Source organism: Phyllopteryx taeniolatus, chromosome 1 (assembly GCF_024500385.1).
Source record: "Phyllopteryx taeniolatus isolate TA_2022b chromosome 1, UOR_Ptae_1.2, whole genome shotgun sequence".
In the NCBI taxonomy this organism is placed as follows: domain Eukaryota; kingdom Metazoa; phylum Chordata; class Actinopteri; order Syngnathiformes; family Syngnathidae; genus Phyllopteryx; species Phyllopteryx taeniolatus.
Genome location: NC_084502.1, coordinates 28,964,680 through 28,992,207, shown reverse-complemented (window position 1 = coordinate 28,992,207; position 27,528 = coordinate 28,964,680). Strand labels below are relative to the sequence as shown.

The following is a 27,528-nucleotide window of genomic DNA, read 5'->3' as shown; positions in this document are numbered from 1 at the left end:
TGTTTCTTGCTAAATTGATTTGTTCTTTTCATTTTGCAGAACATCTTACATTTTTACAGAAACTCATTTTTTTTCTTTACTTTGAAAAGGTATTCCAAGAATTTTCCTCACCAAATCTTTTCTTAACATTAATTTGAACAACATTTTCAACTTAAATATTTGCTTGCCACAATTTTCTGTGACTTCAGACTTTAAATTTGTTGTTAACGATATACGTAATGCACAATATATGTATTAACATGACACAAATGGTTTTCACAGTCATAACGGTGCTTGGAGAGAAACGAAAAACACAATGAAAATGAGTTTATATTTAAATGCGCTTTAGTACTGAGCAATAGTCCACCCAGACATGAAGTTAAAATAATTTGTTTTCATGCCAAGTTATCCCATAGTCATTAGCACATTCGTAACACTTAATTTATTTTTAATCAATCTGTTATTTTTCGCCTATGTTTTAACATATGCATTACTATTTCTATATTTGACTGCATTAGTTTAAGCAAAACATGTTGTTGTGTACCCCTGAAGTTTGTCCCTTCCATAATGCCGTGGCTCACCCGCCTCCCTCCAAGTGTAATCTGTTGCGACATGCATTTGTTCATCGCATTCTGAAGATAGATACAGTAAATGCAGGCATTGTTTCCCTTGTCCTCAATAATAGTTATGATAGAAAAAATAAGTATATAACACTGTGGGCTGCTCTGTCTGTGTTGTTTGATGGGTTATCATTTACCATAACATTGGTGTTAATCTTCTTAGCATGTCTAACTAGGTCCCTCTGACTGCATATCAATTCACCAACATTGCGCAGGACCCTGCGATGCGACTATTGCGCAGACGTACATTGCGATGACGAAGCCTAAACCATATATTGTGTAGCCCTACCAGATGCCATTTGGGACGTCTTGAAACTGACACTAGAGATCTCGTCTTAATAATGATAATATAGTATGTAGTAATTGTTTGTCAAAATGCCAAGGTATTTCATGTTTAATACCCACAATGCTCAAGTTCTCTGTAAATGTATGTGCTAAAACCAAGGTGTGTTTTTGGGTTATCATGTCATCTATCGCAAAGGTATTTCCACTGGTTGTTGTACTGGTTGATAGACGGAAGACCTTGTGTTGACTTGGTCATTATATGCGCCTATTGACTCCATCGAGCCCCTTCGCATTTAAGACATTTTTGTTCCTCTATGCCAGTGACTTGTAGAGTCAGTGTGTGAGTAAATTGAAACAAGATAATCATTTAAGTACTTATGGGTCATTCTAGAATTTTGACACATTTTCTGAAATTTAGAAACATGCACTTACAGTGTACATTACAGTTGTCCTCCTAAGAAAAAATGTCATTGTAGCTGTAGTAAAAGTGATTCACAAATATTTAAAATACCAAATATCTCTTGAGCACCCCTAAAATGTTTTTTTTTCTTGTCCAGCCATTTTGTCGACCAACTTACATGTCAAATATTACATAAAATATACGTTTTAAATCCGTCTTCCTTGAAACTGTTAAAATAGTTTTATCACATACATTTTAAATAATAGTGATTATTCTCTCAGGTTTTGCCTTACTTACAGCCCTGTCAAAACTTTTACAGCCATCTCGAGGAAAATAAAAACATGAGCTACACGATGCAGCAGAAATGTCATCGTCAAGCCGATTGCTCTGACCATGTGTAGACCTAAGGCAATTTGTCTTCTATTTTTCATCCATCCATTTTCTGTGCTGCTTATCTTCTTTACCATGCTGGAGCCTATCCCAGCTAACTGGGAGAGAGACAGCGTACACCCTGAACTGGTCACCAGCCAATCGCAGGGCACATATAAACAAACAACCACACACACTCACATTCACACCTATGGGCAATTTAGAGTCTTCAATTAACCTACCACGCATGTTTTTGGGATGTGGGAGGAAACCGGAGTACCTGTAGAAAACCCTTGCAGGCACGGGGAGAACTCCACACAGGCGAGGCCAGATTTGAACCCGGGTCCTCAGAACTGTGAGACAGACGCTCTAACCAGTCGTCCACTGTGCCGGCTGTATTTTTCATTTTTACATGCATATTGTTTAATTTTTTTCTTTTTTATTGTATCTACAGTATAGCTGACCTGTTAGCATATCAGCTAACACAGCTAGCATGCACTCTTGATTGGTATGTTACTAAAATTCTCAAAATACCTTTATATTAAAATAGAGTTATCATTGGATAAGGATGAAATATTTTATGTTGAAAATTTGGCAACATTTTCTGCCCAGAAAATACTGTAAATCATATTTTGAGAGGAAATGGGAGTACCCAGAGAAAACCCATGCAGGCACGGGGAGAACATGCAAACTCCGCACAAGCGAGGCCGGATTTGAAACCAGGTCCTCAGAACTGTGAGGCAGATGTGCTAACCAGTCGTTCCACCGTGCCGATTATGAAACGTAAGTGTAAATATTTATTCTGCAACTATCCACTGTTTCAAAGAAAGGCAAAGTATTGGTAGTAATGTCAAAAAAGAAAGAACCACATTTTAAAAGACTTACATTGGGGAACACAATTTTTGTTGAGTTAGGTCTGACAGCTGTTTTTAACAAATTTTTGGGTGCAGAATCCAAAACTGATTTCACAGTACCCGGAGAAAATGGGGAGAACACGCAAACTCCACAGAGGTAGGATTTGAACCCCGGTCCTCAGAACTGTGAGGGAGATGTGGCAACCAGTCATCCACCATGCCGCCTCTGACATTAATTTCTCAATGCTAAATAAACATTGAATCATCAGCAATGTACCTTGAATCTGGAACAACATTAACATGATTGGCTGTTTTCCTGGGAAATTAGATGATGATTGACTGCTACATGATAGAGGAATAACCGACGGAGAGACATGGAACGAACAACGACCCAAGCAGAAGAGGGAGGCGAAGTAATTCAATGGTACTCTTTCTTACGGACGAGTCCAAGGACACATGGTGCACGTAGGAAAATTAGGTGCTCCGTCTGACCATCTCAGTACTTTTCCATCCAGGCAAATAATGCATCTGTGGTACTCTTTCTAGGCATGAAACCATACTGTTGCTCGCAAATACTCACTTCTGTCCTGAGTCTAGCTTCCACTACTACTCTTTAATTTAACTGAATTGTGTGGCTCATCAACTTTATTTCTCTGTAGTTCCCACTGCTCTGCACATCACCCTTGTTCTTAAAAATGGGCACCAGAACACTTTTCCTCCATTCCTCAGGCATCTTCTCACCCGCTAGAATTCTGTTGAACAAGCTGGTAAAAACTCCACAGCCACCTCTCCTAGATGCTTCCATACCTCCACAGGAATGTCATCGGGACCAACTGCCTTTCCATTTTTCATCCTCTTTAATGCCTTTCTAACGTTCCCCTTACTAATCATTGCCACTTCCTGGTCCACCACACTTGCCTCTTCTACTCTCCCTTCTCTATCATTTTCCGCATTCATCAACTCCTTGGAGTATTCTTTCCATCTATCTAGCACACTACTGGCACCAGTCAACATATTTCCATCTCTATCCTTAATCACCCTAACCTGCTGCACATCCTTCCAATCTCTATCCTTCTGTGTGGCCAACCTGTATAGATCCTTTTCTCCTTCTTTAGTGTCCAACCTGGCATACATGTCATCATATGCCTCTTGTTTGGCCTTTGCCACCTCTACCTTTGCCCTGTGTCGCATCTCAATGTATTCCTTTCACCTCTCCCACTTCTTCTTAGCCAAACTCTTTCCTTGTATGATTTCCTGTTCTGTGAGGTTCCACCACCAAGTCTCCTTCTCTCCTTTCCTGCCAGAAGATACACCAAGTACTCTCCTGCCTGCCTCTCTGATCACCTTGGCTGCAGTGGTCCAGTCTTCTGGACGCTCCTCCTGTCCACCGAGAGCCTGTCTCACTTTTTCCCGAAAAGCCGCACAACACTCTTCCTTACTCAGCTTCCGCCACATGGTTCTCTGCTCTGCCTTTGTCTTCCTAATCTTCCTCCCCACCACAAGAGTCATCTTCCACACCACCATCCTATGCTGTCTAGCCACACTCTCCCCTACCACTACCTTACTGTCGGTAACCTCCTTCAGATTACATCGTCTGCACAAGATGTAATCAACCTGCGTGCTTCTACCTCTGCTCTTGTAGGTCACCCTATGTTCCTGACTCTTCTGAAAAAAAGTGCTCACTACAGCCATTTACATCCTTTTTGAAAATTCTACCACCATCTGTCCCTCCAAGTTCCTTTCCTGGATGCCAAACTTCCCCTGTTTCCTTTACCAACATGTACATTACAATCTGGACCAATCAAGACTCTCTCTCTGTCTGGGATGCTCAGAACAACTACATCTAGCTCCTGCCGGAATTTCTCTTTCACCTCTAGGTCACATCCTACTTGTGGGGCATACTCACTAATCACATTATACATAACACCCTCAATTTAAAGTTTCAGCCTCATCACTCTATGTCACGTGTAGGAAGAGCAGGCGGAGGCTGATGTAAAATGATGAACAATTTATTGAGCAAAGGTTATGGAGGTGGTCCTGGATGTGTTGGCAGGCGGCGGCGTGGACAGGTGGCAGGCAGTGGACAGAACAGGCGGCTGGCAGGAATGACGTGGGTCAGGAACACTGGGAACGAGGAGACACAAGAGTTAACAGGGGAACGAGGAGTTGAGTGGCTTACTTGAGTACGGTGGGCCGTGGTACCGCTAGGAGAGGCTGCAATACTTTGGTGAGGATTTCCTGGAACAGGCAGGCTTAAATACTGGTGGTGATGAGGCTGACTGGAGACAGGTGCTGGAAATAGAGAGGGGAGGAGGGAGAGAGAGAGAGGACGCAAAGAGCCCTCCAGGCTACTATAATGGAAGTGCAGGGCAGTATATGACACTCGATCTGATACTCTTTTCACCTCCGAGACATTCTTAGCTAACTCTTCCTTTAAAACAACCCCTGCTCCATTTCTCTTCCCATCTACACTGTGGTAAAATAATTTCAAGCCTGCCCCTAGTCTTCTAGCCTTCCTGCCTTTCCACCTGGTCTCCTGGACACACAATATATCAACCTTTCTCCTAATCATCATGTCAACCAACTCCTGAGATTTTCCCAACATTCGAAGTCCCCACATTCAATTCTAGACTCTGTGATTTCCTCTTCTCTTTCTGCCTGAGAACCTGCTTTCCACCTCTCCTTTGTCTTCGACCCACAGGAGCTGAATTTCCACCGGCGCCCTGCAGGTTAACGGTGCCGGGGGCGGACGTTGTTAACGCCCAATCCGGTATGGAATTCTTTGGATGAACGCTCATATTTGTTTGGCAAAGTTTTAAGCCGAATGCCCTTCCTGACGCAACCCTCTGCATTTATACTTGCTCTGGACAGGCCTACAGTTTGCACTGGCTTGTGCCCCCCATAGGGCTGCATTAATGTACGGACAGTGTCACATCCTATATCAGTTTCTGTGAAGATGTGTGTGTACCAACAAAGACATTTTGCACATTCAATAACAACAAGCCCTGGTTCACTGGCAAACTTAAGCAACTTCGCCAGGCCGAAGAGGACTCCTATCGGAGTGGGGACAGAGCCCTGTACAATCGCGCTAGAGATCATCTGACAAAAAAAAAATTCACATCCCAAAGAGAAATTAGGCAGAAATTTGACTGTCGACGACTCCAAGTCAGTCTGGCGAGGATTAAAATCGCTAACCAACTACAAGGCACCATCCCCCCAAGCGGAGAACAAAAGAGGACTACTTGACGACTTAAACACCTTCTACTGCAGATTTGAAAAGGACACTTTCACACCCCACACCCACCTAGCCGTACCACCGACCACCATGGGACCTCTGAATTCTGCGTTGACCCTACATGAACAGGAAATGAGGCGCAAAAGTATTTAATGTCAAAATGGCTGTCTATTGTCATACTAGAGCGGCTCCAAGTACCGGAGACAAATTCCTTGTGTTTTTGGCATAGTTGGCAAATAAAGAGGATTCTGATTTTATTGTTATGGTTTTCTGACTGGACTCCCCAAAAGAGCATTAAGCAGCTGCAGCTCATTCAGAACACTGCAGCTCGGATTTTGACCAAAACAAAGTGATCAGAGCATATACAGTAACTCAAAGTCTAAAGTCTCTACACTGGATGCCAGCTATAAATCACTAAATGGTTTAGGTCCTGAATACAATAAAGAAATGCTAAGGGAACATAAACTTAGTAGGGCTCTGAGATTTGATGACTCAGGTCAGATAGCGGAGCACAGAGTCAAAAGCAAACATGGCGAAGCAGCATTTAGCGGTTATCCTGCAATGGAATAAGTGAAGTCAGCCCCAAGTGTGAATGTTTTTAAATTCAGGTTAAAAACTCTTCTTTTTTCTCATGCTTATGAGTGAATTCTTTTAAAGCACTTTAAAATCTTTTTCAAATAATCTTTTATTTGCAATGTACATTTTTATATAAATTTTAGTAGTAGTCTATTTTTACTGTTTTTAAATGTTTTTGCTCTTTGCTTTTAAATGTACTTTTATTCATGTAAAGCACATGAGCACCAAATATGCTTTATAAATAAAGCTGCCTTGCATTGCCTAAAGAATTAATCTTTTTTTTCCTCCCAAAGTGTTGGTGTGTAAATTGTAGGCCTACTCCAATTCTGGAATGACCCCTTGTAACCTACTTTATGTGACATTTTGTTTGTGGTGTGCCAGGATTTCTCTAATGTAAAATGTGTGCCTTGGGTCTATGAAGTTTAGGAAACACTAGTTTAATCAAACGATGATCAACAAAGTTTTCTCAATCAGAGCAAATAACGTATCAAGAAGAAAATAACGTTGTAACAATGTGTTTTATTTATTTACACCAAATATAGACTCAACAACAGTAACAACAAAACCGGAGAACCTACAAAATGTAGAAAACGTTGTGCTCTTTTGTGTGACTGAAAAGACGATTCAGGGCAACATTGGAGTCTCTGATGGTTAAGAAACAGGTTGTCTGACTGGGGGTTGTTCAAGGCTGCAGGGGAGCTTCCACGGTGAGCAAGCGATGTCAGACAGAAACGAAGAACTTGTTTGGATGTTACGTGTGAGGTGAGTCAGAAAAGTTCCTGCCACAATTCCCACCTCTTCTCGCCAAGGAACAAAGCAAACTCTGCAGATCTCTTCGTAGACTTGCTGGTTGATAGTCTGGCCTACATCGAAGGGAGATCTCATAGTTTGTGTTTGAAGTATATCTTTTGTGACACCTTGTCATGGAACTTTTCTGACACCCCTCATATGTGCAAGCTAGCAGAGTAGCCAGCTAGTAAGACTTCAGGTGAATGAAAGAAAGGTTGCTCATGAGTAACAGTAAGTCACAGATGAATTGTTTTTTTTTTAAGGGGCTTTGATTGCTGGATTTTACAATGTTTCATTTAATGAAACCTGAAGTCACATTTGGTTGGTAATAGTTTAAATACAGTACAAACTAGTAGTAGAACCCTGTACGCATTTCACTTAACAAGCCTCCCGAGTCCGACCAAAACTCTGACTCACTCGCAAGACTCAGGAAAGCTTTCACTACTACACTCACATATTCTTATCCAGAATTTGGTAAGACTCAGCTGGGGACGGCAAGACATCAGCATGTGCATGTGCTTTGCGCTGCTTTTTTTTTTTTTTTTTCTCTCCAGTTCTGCTGCACTCATCATTAAACAAAAAACAAAAACAAATTGTGGAACAGCTAGTCTTCAGTTTGTGAACACAACTGTCAAAGACAAAAGAATCGGGTACTTCGTTGATTGAGCAGCGTACATGAGTGGATAAATTCTCCACAATGCAATTTGTACAAGGACTTGGTTCAGGAAATCCAGTGTTCACAAACCCTTACGAGACCAGGGCGCAAACATCTCGCTGACTGACCAATTAGATCACATGAAGTTATTGTTTTCCTCGAGTAGAAATGTTCAAAGTGCTTATTGTTGCCATTAATTCAGGGTGGGCAAGGCAATGACGAGCATCATCTCTGCCATTTCAGTAGTGTTCTTCGGGGTGGGCAGGGTCGCAGAAGAATCGAGAGCTACGTTTGGCCGACCGTGCTGTGAAGGGACCGGTTTTCAGAGCTGCGGGAAAGAGGGGAAAATGGCCATTAGAATTGCAAACAGGATAGATGCCTAGATAGATAGGGTTTTCATTCACAAGGGAAATCAAAACAACAATGCAAAACAGGAATGCCAAATTACTCATCATATTGACCCTCAACCCTTGCTCAATTTTGCTGACCCTTTTGGGTCATGTACAGACTCGGGCCTCTATTTTCCTGACTAGTGTAAATCTGGTGCGGCGCAATGAGGCAGGTTGGTAGAATGTCGTAATCTCGCAGATGCGTGCAGCTCGTCTATTCAAGAAAAGGAACTGTCTGTGCCGGTGGGAGTAAACAGCAGACTTTATTCACCATCAATCAAAGCAGCTTCATTCATTCATTCCCATGAAGTGAAGCGCAATGACAATCTCGTATGGGTGGAGGGAGCGATCCGCGCGTCTCACTTGGCTAGTGTGCTTCAAGACAATTAATGTGATTAAATACAAGATGAGCTGATGATAACCGCGGGTGACTTAAACATGTCCGCGAACCTCATGAATCTATCCCCACGCATTCACAATCGATCGTGCATGTGCCCCCCCCCCCCCCCTCTCTGCGTTCTGGCCAGTGGGGTGGTTTAGAGAAATAAAAATGGGCTAATAATGATGTTAATAATGATGATGCGTACATTGAACTGCATTCTGCAATGATTCAGAGAGGGTTCGATGTCCGTGGTTCACATATTTAAGAATGAAATGCATCTGCATCTGATCCACATGTGCAGATACATGTCCGCGGAACTTGTGTATCTGTCTGCCCACTCTGCAAGGAGGTGGGCTAGACTCGGTTTTGGTACTTTAGCGGACCCGGCTTCAATCTTCTCCAATCAGAGCGGGTCATGGTATAGCTTTTAAAAGCAGTGCAAATAGTCTCGCATGGTGATGAATTGATTTCTACAATGATTAAGCGGTTTGGATGCCCACTGTTGAAATAAACGTCATCCACTACACGTCTGAGGACCTCGCTTGGCTGTCTGGCTGCAAGTACCCCGAGCAGATTCACCAATATTTTGAGTTAGATCCCCGCGCCACAACTTAGACGTGGTATTAGGTGTAAGTTTAGACAAACTTTTTGACACCATAATGTCACTTAGCCAAGCGCATCTCCAAGAGCACACCCTCGCTACACTAACACCATCCAGCTGGGCGCAGATGGGTCTGCCAACGCGCTTGCATGCAAATTAAGATTCATCACTGAAAATAGGGCCCTAGTAACCAAAACTCACATGTTGTCAAAGGACACACCCTCGCTGCGCAGTGATCGTTCTGCCAAACAGGCAAAACTCATGCAGCGAGCCTTGCGCTGGCACAAATATCAAGACGCGCACCACTTGTGCTCCAATGCACGTTGTGCAGTCTACGAATATAGACCCCACGGTCTTCTTTTTTTGTCTATTCTTTTCGTTTACTGCATTAAGTTTTTAACTAACATCAGATTTTGTCACTAGTATAAAGTATCCATGCATTTTAATTTTTTGCCCCCACCCTTCTCATTGTAGTTTGTTTACACAATGCACAGGTTGTAAATAAACCTAAAAAATGAAATTTCTATAAATTCTCAGGAAGAGAATTGTTTTCTTATATTGCTAGTAGTACAGTCTTGCAACAGTCAGCAGAGGGAGCTTCCACTTCTTAAATTAAAATGTCAGCAGGGGTATCTTGACTTTTAAAATCTAAATTGCATTATTCATTTGCTCCATTGTGGAGTTCAGCAAGGCATTAAACACCTCTTTCTGAAAGTGAAAAAATAAACAAAATTGCTCCTTTGTCGGCGGCACGGTGAACGACTGGTTATCACATCTGCTTCACAGTTCTGAGGATCGGGGTTCAAATCCCAGCCCTGCCTGTGTGGAGTTTGCAGGTTCTCGATGTACCTGCGTGGGTTTTCTCCGGGCACTCCGGTTTCCTCCCACATCTCAAAAACATGCGTGGTAGGTTAATTGATGAGTCAATTAATTGAAGAATTGCCCGTAGGTGTGAATGTGCGCGCGAATGGTTGTTTGTTTCTGTGTGCCCTGCGATTGGCTGGCGACCAATTCAGGGTGTACCCCGCCTATCGTCCGAAGCACGCCCGCGACCCTAGTTTGGATAAGCGGTACAGAAAATGGATGGATGGATGGACGCTCCCTTGTCCACAAACTTATAAAGATGGCCACGATAGACACAATACAGTTTAGTCTTAACAGTATACAGTTAAAGAGCAGAATCTTTAAATTATAAAATCTGAAAAGAAATCCCACCCTTGGGAAGTTTTCTTAGATTTGAACTATCCATCCATCCATCCATTTTCTGTACCGCTTTATCCTCACAAGGGTCGCAGGTGTGCTGGAGCCTATCCCAGCTATCTTCGGGCGGGAGGCGGGGTACACCCTGAACTGGTCGCTAGCCAATCGCAGGGCACACAGAAACAAACAACCATTTGCGCACACATTCACATTTAAGGGCAATTTTGAGTCTTCAATCAACCTACCATGCATGTTTTTGGGACATGGGAGGAAACCGGAGTGGCTGGAGAAAACCCACGCAGGCACGGGGAGAACATGCAAACTCCACACAGGCGGGGCCGGGATTTGAACCCCGGTCCCCAGAACTGTGAGGCAGATGTGCTAACCAGTCGGGCTACCGTGCCACCACATTTGAACTAACAGAGTTAAAATTGTTTCCAAAAAAGGAAACGAGGTGGACACAAATGGCCAGCATTGAGCTCAAACAAAGCTCAAAACTAGCTAAAAACAAAAAATGATTGTACATTGTAGGCTATCTAAAAGACATAAAAAAACACATATTAGCTTTACAAGTCTTTTTTTTCCTTTTCTCGTTTTTAAATTCAGAAATAAAACAAGTCATAATTCCCCATGCTGTTTACCTGTGATGCGTGAGGTCAGAGGTCATTCATTTACCTGTGATGATGTCTTCGATGGCGCCATCCTTCCCCTCGTAAACGTGGCGGCTGTCCTTTCCTTGTCGTCGTCTCAGCTCTGTCAGGAGCTCCTGCTGCTGGCGTTTGCCCTTGTGAGACGGCGACTGGGGTACAAGCATGACTTTTAAACAACAGGCCAGCTGCTGCCTTAACACTTTCAGAATGTAAATTCCTCCATAAATTCCAACATTTGTTTTCCCCCTTCATATGATCTTGGTCTTACCTTGGTCTCTACGTCCTGCTGCTCCTCCTGTTCCAGTTTCTCCAACATCATCTGCTCCTGACGCCGTCGCTGTTCATTCTCCTCCTCGGCCAGCTGAACACACGAGTCGCCACAGCTCACATAACCTCACTGACTCACAGGCTGCAAGACTATTTTGGAGTCACTCACCCTGTAAGCTTTGATGAAACGAACAAAGATGGGGAAGAAGACGGATGGCGGCATGGTCTTGGAGCTCTCCCCAAAAAATTTCACCACATCTTCAAAAGCATCCTTCAGAGATTTCAAATAAACACTCTTGAGAATATTTCAATTTCAATATGTGATTGAAAGACAGTAGTGCAGTGTTTCCTAACCCTAAGGCACATATTTTATCCATCCATCAATTACCTGAGCCGCTTCTCCTCACAAGGGTCGCGGGAGCGCTGGAGCCTATCCCAGCTATCATCGGGCAGGAGGCGGGGTACACCCTGAACTGGTTGCCAGCCAATCGCAGGGCACATACAAACAAACAACCATTCGCACTCACATTCACACCTACGGGCAATTTAGAGTCTCCAATTCATGCATGTCTTTGGGATGTGGGAGGAAACCGGAGTGCCCGGAGAAAACCCACGCAGGCACGGGGAGAACATGCAAAATCCACACAGGTGGGGCCGGGGATTGAACCCCGGTACTCAGAACTGTGAGGCTGACGCTCTAACCAGTTGTCCACCGTGCCGCTCACAGCACACCACCAAACAAAAATGTCAAAAAAAAAAGTGTATACAGTGGTGCCTTGAGATACGAGTGACCTGACCCACAAGTTTTTCGAGATACAAGACATTTGAGATACAAGTGGTGTATGTTGGCAGTGAGCTCAACTCACTTCACAACAAGCAGCTGTTTGGCAAATTGTGAACAATTCTTCAAAAAAGAGCCTTAAAGCTGTTTAATGCCACTCCCAGTCGAAGTTCACACTCAAGCTAAACATAAAGCAAAGACAATTACACGTTGTGTATTTCAAACAAACTCATAACTTTGCCTTTCAGTCCACTAGCTTAATGTTAATTAGGACATAATGGGAAACGCCATAGACCGGCTAACAAATAGCATTGATAGTCACAAAGTTATAACCCTTTAAACTATTTGAAAACAAACGGTGGAGCAACACATGTAGACTTACATAAGAACAAGAATACTCACGGGAATATATTCTTTAGCCTTTGTGAAGACCAACAATACTGTATTGCTGTGGCTTACTGAGGAGCTGAGACCGGCTCCTTGTACAGTAAATCTGTATGTCTATATTATACTGCCCCCAGGTGGCCAAGGCACACACCACAGAAGCACAATGTCCATTGAACTGAAGCAAAAAAATTGTTCAATTTCTTTACATGCTGTTTAATTATGTCATAGCCTTGTATTTTTTATTAAGCACAATATTATAAGGGGCTGTTCCACCAACCACCCCAGGAACTGGTAGCAAAAGATTCCGATGGCCCATGTGGCTAGTGTTTCCATCACACTAATTAATTCAAGGTAGCTTAAGCAAATGAGGCTGATGTTGCTCAATACTGACACCTACTGCATCTAAAAAATGCTGGTATTTAAAGCTGTCAATGTCTTATTTTCTATCTTAATCTAAATTTCAAATATTTTTGATACCTTTAAAACCTAACCTTCTATCCAGGTGAGGCAATTGAGAACTGATTCTCATTTGCAATGCCAACCTGGCTGCCGACAATCTTTGAGGTAGGGAGTTTTATTATACAGTGTACAGGTACAGTTCAAGAAATTTTGAAAAATAAAAAATAAAAAAAATATTCTATTTTACTGAGATGACATACCTATATACATAGATTGTGCAACAGAATATTTCAGATGACTATAGATGTAATTTATCAGCTGGAAAATGCAGTAGGGACATGAGCCTAAGGCTCACACAGTTCCACTACAAATCTGACAACAATAAATCACATCTATAGTCATCTACATTTATTTATATTTTCATTTATTCAAAAAGACAAGTTTTTGCCATGCTTGATGGGTGATTTAAAGTTTTGCTTTTTTTGCTGTATATATATTTTATTTGCATTACAAGCGTGGTCACGGAACAAATTAAACTCGTATTTTAAGGACACCACTGTTTGTTGAAATAAAGATGATCTTATCTCAATTTACTCATAAAGTTGAACACATCTATTATTCTGTTGTATGATAGGCAACAGGTGCATACACAGGTTAGTTGCATCTTCTGCCATCTAGTGGAAGAGCATTTCATTGTTCAGCCTGTCACTATACAGTATGTTGCTGGCATGGCTTGATGGGCAAAAATACATCTGGTTCACTGTACGATATTTGTACTAAATAATAATAATTATTATAATTATAATATTAATATAATATCATGTTAATATGATCATAATATTATTATTGTCATCATTATTATTAATAATATAATTATATAATAATAATAATAACTATTATTATTATTATAACATTATTATTATTATTAATAATATAATTATATCATAATGATAATAACTATAGTACTATAATATAATATTAATATATTCTTATTATTTACTGCAAATATTGTACAGTGAACCAGTTGTATTTTTGCTCATCTATCCATGCCAGCAACATACCGTATCGTGACAGGCTGAGCAATAAAATGCTCTTCCACTAGATGGTAATAATAATAATACTAACTATTATTATTATTTTTGGAACAATTTTGTTAAATTGGATCATTTTAGCGCCACACCTGGTGATCTCTCACAGTGGTAGGGAATCACTGCACTAGTTAGTATGTGTGTGCATGTGCGCGTGCGTGCCTGGGCTATGCGTGCATCCTCCTGAAGTTTGTTGAGTCGTGATTCGTGCCTGCTGATGAAATCTTTCAAGGTGGAGTTGTGCTGAACGCTGAACTCACGCCAGGTGAGTTCCATCCCTCGCTGCAGCTCCTTTACGTCGCACAACACATTTTCCAGACTCACTGCAAGACACATACACACATGTATATGGTCGCATATGATGCAACGCTAGAAAGACATGCCGTCATCGGTCGACGTCTAACCTGCGGCTGCCTTGTCTACGTAGTGAAGCTCGTTGTAGAAGAGCGCCGCTGTGGGATATTTCTCTCGGACAACATTGCTGATGTAGTGTAGCAACGTCTGTGTTCTGTCAGTTGACTTGGTCTCCAGGAGCTGAAACCACGTAAAAACAGGCAACATTCAGTAGCAGCCAGACTTAAATCACCAATTTTAGGACTTGGGACTTAGCGGCTAAAACTTACGAAAGACTTAACGTGACTTTGACTTGGTATTCATGAGACTCGACTTTTGACAAGTCTTGCGTGTTTACATTTAAAAATCAGCATTTTCAAGGTAGTGTGTCAGTTGTTTTGTGTATGATAGGTAATTAGCAACCCACTAGTATGATATGATGGCAAAGGCCACGCCATGAAGGAAGTATCATAGAGGGAAGATTATATTTTGGATTCAAATATTGCTTTTGAAAGGATACCAATGTAACTTTTGAAACAACTACAAAATGTAACTTCACTATAGTCACTATAAAACCCACAGATGGGTGAGCTGCATTAGCTTCCCATGCAGTTTAGCTGGAGCAGGTCTGTTTAAACTTTTACAACATTCAACATTCATTGATGACTGTGAAGGCACATTTCCATTTCTACATTCGCCTAATTCAATTTCTTATTGTTATGTATGCATGGTGTGCGAGAGCACAGAACACTACACGTGTGCCAACACTTTTTTCCCCCAAACATTATTGTAATGCATTATAGATTCCTATCCAAGTATATTATTATATAATAACTTATGTCACACAATGTTATCGTTGGCCAAATATCGTGATAATATAATATTTCAAGTCACTCAGTCCCTTGTGACAAGAATGCCAGTGATTCTAAAAGGGCTCCCTCTATTGGTACGCAAAGAATAATTGATCAACATTTCGCAATTCCGATTCCATTATCGATACTGCTTATCAATCGGATTCCTTGTTGACTCTCGTGTCCATTCTCACTGGGCGATGGAATTAAATAATAGAAATGGGTTTGTGTGCTTTAATAACGGTTATAATTTTGGACAGAGGATACAGTAGATCCGGTATGCAGTCATAATCTGCAATTTATCCTGTAAAAAAAAGAAAAGTAGGTGACTTCCTTTTCAAAGTATGCCAAGAAACCAAAATGCCTTGTACAGTTTTTGCATACCTTAGAAGATATCAAAGCTTTATGAAATTGTCTAGTTCCACTCTTATTGGGGCGGCACGGTGGCCGACTGGTTAGAGCGTCAGCCTCACAGTTCTGAGGACCCGGGTTCAATCCCCGGCCCCGCCTGTGTGGAGTTTGCATGTTCTCCCCGTGCCTGCGTGGGTTTTCTCCGGGTACTCCGGTTTCCTCCCACATCCCAAAAACATGCATGAATTGGAGACTCTAAATTGCCCGTAGGCATGACTGTGAGTGCGAATGGTTGTTTGTTCCTATGTGCCCTGCGATTGGCTGGCAACCAGTTCAGGGTGTACCCCGCCTCCTGCCCGATGACAGCTGGGATAGGCTCCAGCACGCCCGCGACCCTAGTGAGGAGAAGCGGCTCAGAAAATGGATGGATGGGCACTCTTATTGGTCCAGAGAAAATGAAATATTTGGGGTTTTAAGCCCAACTGATCCAAGAACTCTAAACATCGAGACTAAGAACAGTCAAAAGAAAGCTTCCTTTGACTCTCATCCTTCCTGCCAGGATATCAGCTCCTTTTTAATTCAGCAGGTAAAACCTTCCATTATATGCAGAGCTGTCAAATGTTGAGGAGCATCCGTATTTTGTTACTTAAATAATCACTGAACGCTGACACCGATTGTTCTGGATACTGGGGGCTGTTGGGAATCTAGCGCCCGACACTACCGGCCAGTACGGCGCTGTGTCCAGCCACCGTAATGAAAATTTGACAAATGAATTTGATGAAAAGAACCACTATATTGTTTAAAAAAAGAGAGAGGAAAAAAAGCCGCTTGGTATGTATATATTATATATGTATGAATATTATTATTCTTAATAATTTTATTAGTCCCACAATGGGAACATTTCCATCATTTCAGTAGCAATAGTGGATATAGGAACTATAAATACATAATATTAATATCATGCAAGAGAAGGCATCTATCCAACTACAGTCACAAAATAGAAATCTAAACTATTGTCCATGCAGAAACTATCCAATTCAATCCCTTTATTTGCAAGATAGAGTGCTGAGTATTAATTGACTTTTGAGATCTGATTAATGTGATTTCATAGATTTAACCAAGGTTAAAAACAGAATAAATCCAGAGACCGATATTTTTGACGATGGCATGTCAAAATCTCATATTCTTTGATTTAGGTTGCAACTGCCTCCGCCATTACAACGTTGATGCAATAAAAACATTAAAATAAGAAATATTGAAGCCGTAACTTATTAACGATTACGATTATAGAGTACTGATTATGTTGTGCAATTGAACCATATGGAGAATTATTTTATCCTATTCCATAATATAGTGCAATAGCCGCCCTGCAGTAACGTTGTTGACAAAATATTGAAAATAAAAATGATGACAAATTGTTCTGGAAGTGAATTTCTATCGCTACATACGACACCTTGGCTAACAACGTGCTCCTTTTGCATTCACCTTTGATCCAAAACTAATTCAGACGTAAAACAAGAATTCTTCAGAAAAAGAACATATTTGACCTGGTTTTGAAAAATACCTTCCGTAAGACTTTTTAGACCTCCAGACCTCCCCCAGCCCCTTGTGTTTGTGTCCGTGTCTGTGTGTGTTACCAGGTCTAAGCTCTGTAGTTTGAAGCCATACACAGCACCTCTCTTACTGCTGTTCATGTAGTTCCCAAGAGCTAAGATGATCTGTAACAACAAAACAGCAGCAAGTCAAAATAATTAGGATAGTGGCGAGCGCACACTAACAATGGAAACAAACTGACCTCGAGTATCTTCTTCAGTTTTTGAGATGATTTTATCGAAACAGATGCTGCAATCATGGCATGGAGTTGCTGCAAGGAAACGTGAGCTTTTTAGAAATAAACTACACTGTCATGCCAACTCTTGTACTTCGTTTCCATGTACGACATACCGGTGTTAAGAGTTGTACATTGTCGCTGAAGTTTCCCATGAAGGTCATGATGGACATGCGCTGGTTGAGTCTTTCAATGCGACTGAACTGGATCATGAAGCTATCTTCGTCACTCAGCGCCTCCAAAGGTTTTCGGTCTCTCTCGTACTGCCGGAGAAGCTTTATCTCAGCTTCAGTTGGCAAGAAACGCATCAAACACTCCACAAAGTCCACTCGAATCGTCCGCAGGTCAAACCTGAATAAGCACAATCCAGCTAAGCTACAGACAGCTGAGCAGTCGTGTATTGAAGTACAAATATTTTTTTACTGTACCTAAGTACTGTAGACCTTTCAGGTATTTTACCCGAGTACTTTTTTTCCCCAGATATTTATAAGAAGGCGTGTTACTTTTTTTTTTTTTTTTTTTTTTGGTCAGGCGTGGGTGCGCACATCATGCAGAGAAAGGTGGAAACTCAAAGGGAAATTAAAAAAAAGAAAAAAAAAAAGTCGCACTTGACAGCCAGGGTGTGGACCGGGGCTTCGGGCTGGGATCGCCGCTTTAAAGCGTGTCGTCGCAGAGTGGAAAAGCCCCGCGACGACCCGGTGAGATACAGTACATAGTATTCCAGCTATGGGAGGCTTTAAGTTCTAGCATGTAGTTATCTGTAGGCATAAGAAAGATGCTAGAAGAGGTAGCATCCATTTTTCCAGGTCGTTGATTGACAGGTGACAGTTGAGCGGGGCGTGGTTTCAGCACATTCAGTGGACACGCCCACAGCGTTTGAAAAGGCAGAGGACGGCTTGATTTTTCACCATCCTGAAGCCACATTTTTTTAATCATTCAAATTTGGTGTGTTGTTAACAACACTCTTCTCTGTGGTCTGTCAAATTTAGAAGACATTTATTTTCACCGTACAGGGTGTGAGTACTTTTGGCCCCTCTGCAGCTGAGCATTTGTCTATGTGAGTCTTACATGTGGATGGCACGGCAGATGACCTCTGGACCCTGACCGGCCTTTCTCAGCGTGATCGCCAGATTCTTGGCTCTGTTGGCGTCCAGCAAAGAAACTCTAGAAGGAGCTTTCTGTGGAAGCTTCTGTCTGGACAGAGTTAAGTCCATCGCTGGACCCTGAGCCTTTGTTTTAAAAAGTTCCTCAAAGCCCTCCACATCCAGATCCTGGACACAAACAAACCGGTAACAGCTGGATCTGCACTTTCTAACTCGACTGGGTAATTGAAGGTTACCTGCAGGATGGCTTCGTCATCAATGTCATTAAAGACTGTACCGTTGATTTGACTTGGCTTCAGAGCAACCCAATTCAAGACTGGCATCCGAAACTTGGTCTGGATTGGCTTCTTTATCTTAACCGCTGCACAAGTGAGCAATCAGATCAGTTATTGTAATAGACATTGTAGTGTTTCTTTTTAAACAAGGCTTAGTGGTTTATGGACAATGTATTGATTGACAATTGTAAGATGGATAGGTGAGTGACAGGTGGAGGCGATAAAAGGTTCACACGAGGATGAGAGACAAATGATTGACAGATGACTGACAAGTGACGATTGCTTTAAGTATGGGTGCAGTCAGTAAACATACAGAATAACTTGAGTGGTCCCTCTGACAGCAGAAAAAAAGAGAACACACTTGTAAGTGACAATCAGAGTGACATTTGGTTGGACAGTGTTTCTCAAACTCTCCCCAAAAAATACTTAGCTATCCAAGTACCGCCATCAACGTTGGGAAAGTTCATTTTCTACGCGAACTACTTCAAAGTTCAGTTCACCGTTCTAAAAATGAACTAGTTCAGTTCATAGTTCATAATTCCAAATTTTGACCTAAGATCTCCATTCCAAAAATCAACCAGTTCATTGTTCTTTTTTCTTTTTTCTCAATACAGCATGTTGCTGACGGGCTATCAAAATTTCATTTTCCCATCGTTGCCACCCATTCAGTCCACACTAGTAGCCAGCTACAGCTTTCACCCTACAATCTCAAAAACATGAGGAGAAATGTGGTCTTTTTTAAAATGAGGAATTAAAGCAGTGTTGTCCTTAATGTGCAAAGAAAAACACGCAACACATTTGACATGAACGATGGTTAAAGGACATTAATAACTTTGCATTCCTCGCAGCTCTGGCTGACTTTATTAACAAAATATATTTTTTTTAAATCTCTTTTTATATTACAAAAGAAAATCAATTCCATATCAGGACAGTGCAATCGTACAGTTTAAACTAAAGCATTCTGATACAAATAATAATTGTAAAAATTATGTACTGTATTACAAAAGAACCACCGAAGAACACATTTACTCCCTGTTACGCAGTGTCCCTGAACGCACCTTGCGTTCTCACGCAGCTGCGACGAGCCTGCCATGAATGCCGCCCGTGGCCGCACTTAATCAGTTGAATCCCTGACAAAACCTGGCATTCTTGAATGAAAATGAACTTTTGTTCGAAAACCGTCCTTTGACGCCAGAATGACCGCTTTCTCAATTACGTTCATCAGGCAAAAATTAACTAGGTTCAGTTCATGATCGCACAAAATATGAACTAGTCATGAACTTTCATTCATTGAACTCTTTCAGGTACAACACTGACCGCCATCATGACCAACATTTAAACACAGTAGCATAGTAGGCACCGTTTGAATATTAACACTGCTCTTAAATACAGGAATGTAAAAACTGCAATTAAAAAAATTACTCAAAATGTATTGCACATAAACTTAAATAAAAAAACAACAACTAAATAAATGATTAAAAACAAACCTTTCCTCAAGATTGAGGGCAAATGTATTAAGCTTAAAAGTTAAATACAACTGAACTGTACATAGGCAGTGGTTGTTTTGCATACCACACTTTGACAATCACAGCTGTAGGATAGAATATACGTAGACCTTTATCTACGCTCACCTGCTAGCCCCGAGTTGAAGATGACGGTGGGTGACCCTCCTGAACCCGGAAGTGGCGGGGCCACTGGCGGAGGAGGTGGAGGCATCGGGAGGGTAGAAGAGAGCTCGCTGGTCCGACAAGGAGGGGGAGGGGGCGGGGGAGGAGGAGGAGGAGCAGGCGGTGGAGGAGCAGGGTACAACCCATTGGACACTTAAAAGAAGAAGACATTCCACTGTTGGTCCATGGTGGACAGGAAGCACTTGGAGGTGACATACAGTAGATAAACATTTTTTACTGTAATGAACAGAGATAGGGGAATCGAATGACTCGAATGATACGAATGAATCATTACTTGAAGGTGGCAATTTTGGAACTTGCTTGGCTAAAACTTAAAAGACTCGACTGTGACTTGGTTTTAATGAGACTTAATTGAGTTTTGCCTGTTTTTAGTACTTTCCTGGTAGTGTGAAAATTAATTTTTGTTGGAGTACAATGACTCCCTCACCGCCACAGTCATCATTGCGCATTTGCACATTTGGATATAAATAGACTTTTGGGGGGTAGGCTGTCATCTGTTATTCGCTGAAAAACTCATTTGTTGTTTTTGTGCGACCATCCCCACTACACACAGTGTTGATGAGTGCTGAGATGTCACCTGGTGGACCAGAATTTCCTCAAAGCCATCCAGAAGTTGTTCTCCACAAAGCCATGTTGGATAAAGTATAAAATAGTCCTTCAACATCATCTGGTGGCATCTTGGTGCCAAGAAACTATGTTGAACTGAGGGGAGGAGCGTCATTTAGTCAGGCCATAGCCTTGTTTAATGGAGAAAGGTGCATTGCCACCATCGTGTGGCATCTATAGGCAATCAAAAAACCTTTTGGGTGGTCGTCAAATACTCGCATATTTTTGTTATATGCTAATTCACTGTACACACAAACCTAGTAACCCGCTAGTATGCTATGATGCAGAGTGCAGAGGACAACGTATGAAGCAAGTAACACGGAGGGAGCTCTTACTTTTGGATTCAAGGATTACTGTATGTTTTTGATCAAATCAGGAAAGAGAGAAGTTTGCAAGTTTGCAACTCAGAGATAAGAGACACAGCAACTACGACATCCAACTGCAACTGTCACTAAAATCAACCACAAGGACAGGTCAGCTATGTCAACTTCACAGCTGAACTAATCGATAGATGGTCAAACATCAATGTTTAATTGAGAAAACTGGTTGGTACAGCTAACTAACACAAGTACAGACACTGAGGGCAAAGTCACTAATGTGCAAATATACTGTATGTTGCGACTGAGCAAATTGTATGACTTGACTTATAACTTGCTTAACTCAAGTAATGACTTGCTTGAAACTAGAAGGACAGACTTGAGACTTTCTTATGACTTGCACATATGTGAGCTAGTCCCTCTCTAGTATTTTGAATGATGCTGTTCAAAGTCACCTGAGCCTGGCATTGGTGGTGGTGGAGGAGGTGGAGGGGGTGGGGCTGGCATGTCCGGTGCACCACCCATTCCTGGTCCCATGTCATGATAGGCTACTGTCTCTGGGCTGGATCATGATAATAAACATTTGTCACTGTGACTGTACTTAGTTTTTTTGTGTTCAATCCAAACGTGTACAGGAAGTTTGGGGAATACACTACCTGGGGGAGAGAGTGGCGCAGGGAGGAGGTGAGGGTGAGGCAGAATTGGCAACACCCCCATCACCTTCTCCTCTTTGGGGTTGAGGAGCTCCAGGACCACCTGCCTGTTGTGCCTCTTGGGCCTGTCGCTCTAAACGACTGTGACGGCGAATGGTCTGGTCCTTCTCCCGAACAATCCGCCTCAATGTGTGCACCTGTGTGTTGGCACTGGCATACACGTCCTGCATGTGCAACACAAAAACAGTCTGTCCAGTGTAAGGTTGAGCATGTAGAAACATTCAAATGGAGTTCTAAATGTAGGTTGAGAAAAAGTGAAACGAAGGGACAAAAATGGCTTTTTTAGGGTCACCACAGCGAGGAAAAGTTGGCTTTACTCATTATCATTACTGACCCGGAGCTGGTCCAGGTCTTTGTTTGTTTGCATCAGCTGTTTCTCCAATTCCACGATCTTCAGCATTGCTTCATTTTCCACATCAAGCAGACGCTCCGACATCTGAGTAGAGAGTGATGTGAGTAAGAAGGTTAGTCAGTCAGTTATCTGTGTGGCCATTCTGTCTTGTCAGCCTTTCTTACAGTGCTCAGGTTCTCCTCCAGCTCTTCCACTCTTTCCAGAGCTGCGGTTTTAGTCTCTGCATCTTCCAGCAGTGTCCCGACATCAAAAACATTGTCCAGGTATGCCTGGATTTGCACTTGTAGTCTGTCACTCTCCGTGTGCTTCAACCTCTGGCAGATAATAGAGAGACAGGTGGATAATGATACTCTTGTGTACACGAGTGTTTCGCCAGGTCACTTCCAGTTGGACAGAGATAATGTGACTGACGCCAATGGTTTCACAGGTTATAAGGTTTACCAAACTGAGGCAAATGATTCAAAAATGGGTTCACAAGTCTGTTTTTAGGTTTTCAAAACTGAGGCTCATGCATACAAAACGGTTTGCAAATCACTAATTTGGGTTGCCCAGTTTCTTAAACTGAGGCACAGGTGCACCAAAATTGTTCATGGGTTACCAGGTTTCACAAACTGAGGAACGTGTTCCAAAAATGCTACCTCTAGGTGGTCATCTAGGTTGAGTTTGGTGAAGTCATACTGCAGATGGACTCGGAAGTTCATGTCTTCCACTGAGTGGACCACAATGTTAATGAACTGCATGCACGCAACCTGACCAACAAGAACAAAAAGAACAAAAGTCAGTCAGTTATTCAAACTAAACTCTTGGCGATTAGTCGTGCTCGTCGAACTGATATTTCATTGGTTTTTATGCTAACAAGAAAGAGGGTTGTCACAGTTGATGTTACCAAGAAGTCGATATTGTCATCTTCATTCTTGAAATGTTCCATCAACTTTTCAAAGCGCATGGACTCTGAGCACACCTGGAAAATATCAACCAACCGATTGACAATCAGTCTACATGGCAGTCAATTAATCAACTACTGAAGTAGCCGAGGATCTAAAGGGACTTTGACTGAATGTGTTTACAGTTTTAAAGTTGTCAAAGGCCGACAAGATGATCTCATGTCCTCCTCTGACCAAACACACAGCAGCCAACAACTCCAACACCAGAGCTTTCGTCCTGAAGGGTACACACAGAGCGAAGTTCAGCTTTCAACTGTTTGTTCCTTAACTACATACTGTTGTTATGGTTTGTTATGTAATGTGTATAATGTATGATTGTAGATTTTACGGTGTGCGCTAGCAACCTTGCATTCCTGTTGTTGAGGCTCAGAGCAATTTCATTGACCCCGTGCGGATGAGACATGACCATGTTGAAACCATACTGAGGAGGTCAGAACAATTCACGTATTATTTCCATGCTTGCCAGAACTCCTCATGTGACGAGTGACGTAACTGGGTTTTCACAGTGACTTATTTTTAGAGCTCTAGTTTAGAGTTCATGAAGGCAACAACTTCATATAGGTTTTCGATTGTGATTATTTCAGCCACGGATATTTTGTCTCACCTGGTAGTTCATGATGGCTCGTAGACACATGATGCACACATGGACGTCGTCTTTCTTGCAGACAAGTCGGGAATTTTTTAGAGTGCGACTACTGGGTAGCGTGTTGGAGCGAGTTACCAAAGTGGAACTACTAACAAAAGAAAACCTGATCAGAGTTCTGACCTGCAGTTCTCTTTTGCCGTTTGTTACCTGATGGAGTGTCGTGCTGCTCTGGTTGCAGAGGTGGAAGGGGATGGGAGACTGCAGTCGCCATGGAGATCCTCTATGGACCGACTCCACGGAGAGTCAATTGAAGCTGCGTCTCCTCCAGACTCTGACTGCTCACCATCAAACCTGCACGGGGAAAGTTGGTTGAACATCCATCCATTTTTAACACCGCCTATCCTGGTTAGGGTCGCGGGGCGCTGCAGCCTATCCCAGCTGACTTCGAGCGAAAGGCGGACTACACCCTGAACTGGTCGCCAGTCAGTTGCAGGGCACATATTGACCCGGACAACCATTCACACTCAGATTTTATACCGTCACTGAGTGGGAACTGAACCTGGGGCTTCCCGCACCAAAGTCAGGCGAGTGTACAACTACACCATCAGTGACTAATTGGTTGAACAGACACGACAAATTACCCGATAAAATCTGAAGATGTCGCTTTTCCCTATGTAACGCAATCTGATCACTGGCACTCAGACACAGGCTCACTAGTAATGTCTGCATAGTGGTTACCATGGCAACAAAAATAGTCAACTAGATTTTGTGTGGATAGGTTCCAAATTCCTGTGACCCTGAAGAGGATGTGCAGTAGCAAATGAATGAATGAGTTCAGTATGGTAACTAAGTGGTTCGCACATCTGCTTCACAATTCTGAGGTTCGAATCTCAGCTCAGATTTTGCTTGTTCGCCCCGTGCTCCGTGTGTTTCTGCGGGTACTCCGGCTTTCTTCCACATTCCAAAAACATGACAGTTCACTATGATTCTTTTGCGACCAGTCCAGAGTGTACCCGACCTCTTGCCCAAAGTCAGCTGGGATGAGCGCTAGCTCACCTTCAACTCTAATGAGGTGTAGAAAATGCTTGGATGGAATGAATGAATAAAAATTCTCCAGACTTACGTGACAGCATATTGAGCGAAGGACAAATACTCAACCAGGACATCCAGCCCTCGGTTCTCCTCGTTCAGAAACTCTCGAACCCACCTGCACGTAAACGGACATGTCAGACATAAAAGCATTTAGCCCATATAAACAAAACAGGCAGCCACGCAAACGGTACCCGATGTGGTTTGTGCGAAGAGAAATCTCAAGTTCTCGGAGTGTCTGAGTCGACTCCTGGACTCTCCTCCGGAACTTCTACAGACAGAGAGACGGACAAAGTTCTGTCATGAGCAAAACAAATCTAAATCACTATTATGCTCATTGATGGTTGCTAATGTTTTTAGCTTGATCGTATATTCTATGACTGCTCATCTGTAGGATGGTCGGAGCTTGACTAATATCAAAAATGCTTCACTCGGACTTGTCATAAAATCATGGTAGCAAGTGAAGAGGCGTTCATGAGGTCTAGGTATTTCTGTGTGGATACTATATATCCTCTACGGAAAAGCCTTGGTCCCAGCATTGAGTGCTGCTCTACACACACTTGATGCAAGATGGCTCTGGTACCGAGGTGGGAGGGACAACATTGTCTAGTGCTGAAAGGTTCTGAAGGGTGCAGTTTGTGTCTAGTGGATGCTCAGAGTCAGAAACGATGGTTATGATTTCCAGCCAATGCCTATGCAGAGTCACTGATGGTGTTGTGGTACATTTAACCGGACTTCAGTGCAGGTGGCGTGGGTTCAGTTCCAGTGTGATTGTGAGGGTGGATGGTTGTCTCTCTCTATGTGTGCCCTGCGAATGACTGGTGACCAGTCCAGGGTGTAGTCTGACTTTCGCCCAAAGTCAGTTGGGATGGGCCTAGCTCTCCGCGATGGACAGGATACAACGTATAGAAATTGGATGAGTGGATGCCTATCCATGTGAAGATGATTGTCCAAGGTGGGTCTTGATGAAGATTAAACTTCAAACGATTCACTTTAGTTCATTTGATTTGTTTTCATTTCCACAAATCATAAAACAGCAGGCAGTCTTCCACTATTGAGATTGCTAGGTTTCCGTCAGATGCTTTCGATCGCCCATCTTACCTTGCGTGTGACAGCCGGGTCGAGGAATCCCCGCAGCTTCTGGATGTATGTGTGCGGAGGGTTTTTCACCTGGAATCTCTCCTATATCCCCAACATAGAATATCACATCATCATTGATTCAAAATCACCTTTATGAAGAGCTCCTACCTGATCACAGATGAGCTCCCACTTCTTCTCATTGTCATAGGAACGCAACAAACGCACCTTGTCAGGAGGAAGGTTCATTGAATTCTGAAACACAGTTTCATTTTGCAAATCAAAATGTCTGGTGACATTTCACCTTCTGTGGACTTTTCCTTTCCAGCTCTAAGCATCTTGAGCCAATCGGTACCTGTCTCGCAGCTCCCTCAACAATAAACCGAAGCCAGTGGTCTACATCAGACTGATGTGTGTTGTTGTGTAGTATCCCCCCACCCCCCGCAACATATGATTTCTTTCCATATTTGTGTAGTTACCAGTGCAATGGAGAACCTTTCCTCTAGCTCGGCGGCGTCAGGCATCGGGAGTCGGACCGGTGCGGCTCTGGACCTGATCACGGCCAGCTGGCTCTCCATACTCTCAGCGTTCCCCATCACAGACACACACACACTCACACACGCTTCCACCCAAACACACCCACCACAGACAGACTGCTCAGCATACACACAGCAGCAGGAACATGTGGTCAGCCATAGCACACGAACAGAACTGGAGGTGATGAAGGCCGTGGGTCTGTCCCTCCTCCCGTCTCTCCCTCTTCCGTCCTTCTGTCTCTCTTCCCGACCGTCAGTCAGTCTCCTCCGGTATGCCTGTCTCTCTTCCCGTCTGTCTGTCTCTCCTCAGATGGTGATATGGTCCCAATTCACCCCCCTTCCACTGTCTCACTCTTTGTCTCTCGCCCGCCACCGATGGTGATGATGTTGATCCCGGTGATGCTAAGCAGTGTTTGGTGTGCCTATCTAATGTGTGTGTGTGTGTTGTGTATGAGCGCGTGTTGCAGATCAGCCGGTTAATCCTCCCCCCCTAAGCCTCCCCCACATGAAGAAAGAGAGTTGTCGCCGCCTCCTCTTTGTCTATGTCTCTTCACCGCTCACTGCCTTGCGCTCCCAGTCTTTGTGTAGCTGCTGGCCTAACCCTCCCTCCCTCCTCCCTCGCTCCTCTGCATCCTCAAACAATAAGGCCTCTGCTGCAATAAGCGCCGCCCCCTCGCATGCTGACGCGCACACATTCAGTCCATTTTTAAATGTTTTATTGGCTATTCCTATTCCCAAATGTGCCTACTCCTTCCACATTTTTCGACCGATTCAAACCATTTTGATTCACCTTCAACATTTCAATTAATTCTACAAGCATTAAGTCCAGCTTTTCAGTATTCACACCAAGTGTCTACATAAATTGCATTCTCTACTTTCAAATCTTTTATTAGCCGTCTCTTAGCGATACAAATTAAGGGATCAGAAAGCAGAAATACTGTTCAAAATTATCTAGAAAATGTAGTAGTAATGT

General features: G+C 42.7%; 1 protein-coding gene across 4 annotated transcripts; it reads right to left on the bottom strand.

The window, feature by feature from the left end:
- Positions 1–6,817: 6,817 nt before the first annotated feature.
- Positions 6,818–27,153, bottom strand: fmnl2b (formin-like 2b). 4 transcript variants are annotated; one of them, XM_061786310.1, is made up of 28 exons: positions 26,499–27,153; positions 26,191–26,274; positions 26,044–26,124; positions 25,137–25,213; positions 24,977–25,060; positions 24,061–24,204; positions 23,872–24,001; positions 23,612–23,688; positions 23,391–23,484; positions 23,210–23,284; positions 22,962–23,072; positions 22,488–22,637; positions 22,306–22,407; positions 21,915–22,135; positions 21,714–21,820; positions 20,279–20,467; positions 18,961–18,981; positions 18,609–18,733; positions 18,338–18,540; positions 17,386–17,620; positions 17,237–17,305; positions 17,079–17,159; positions 14,311–14,440; positions 14,069–14,229; positions 11,421–11,522; positions 11,253–11,345; positions 11,010–11,133; positions 6,818–8,090 (listed from the first exon to the last, which is right to left on the bottom strand). In XM_061786310.1, exons 1-28 carry the CDS (start codon positions 26,613–26,615, stop codon positions 8,002–8,004), a joined length of 3,276 nt encoding a protein of 1,091 aa, XP_061642294.1. In that variant the 5' UTR covers positions 26,616–27,153; the 3' UTR covers positions 6,818–8,001. The 4 variants fall into 4 exon arrangements, with proteins under 4 accessions (XP_061642294.1, XP_061642299.1, XP_061642310.1 ...); XM_061786315.1 differs by having other exon boundaries at positions 23,872–23,998; XM_061786326.1 differs by lacking the exon at positions 18,961–18,981.
- Between the last annotated feature and the right edge of the window lie 375 nt (positions 27,154–27,528).

What these genes read in the sequence shown, in the direction of transcription:
- fmnl2b (XM_061786310.1), bottom strand. Translation starts at nt 26,615, where the DNA reads ATGGGGAACGCTGAGAGTATGGAGAGCCAGCTGGCCGTGATCAGGTCC. An exon ending in TGCGCCACTCTCTCCCCCAG is followed by an intron (nt 21,821 to 21,914) that starts GTAGTGTATTCC and finishes ATCATGATCCAG; the next exon opens with CCCAGAGACAGTAGCCTATC. An exon ending in AACTACAGAGCTTAGACCTG is followed by an intron (nt 14,441 to 17,078) that starts GTAACACACACA and finishes ACGTGGTTTCAG; the next exon opens with CTCCTGGAGACCAAGTCAAC.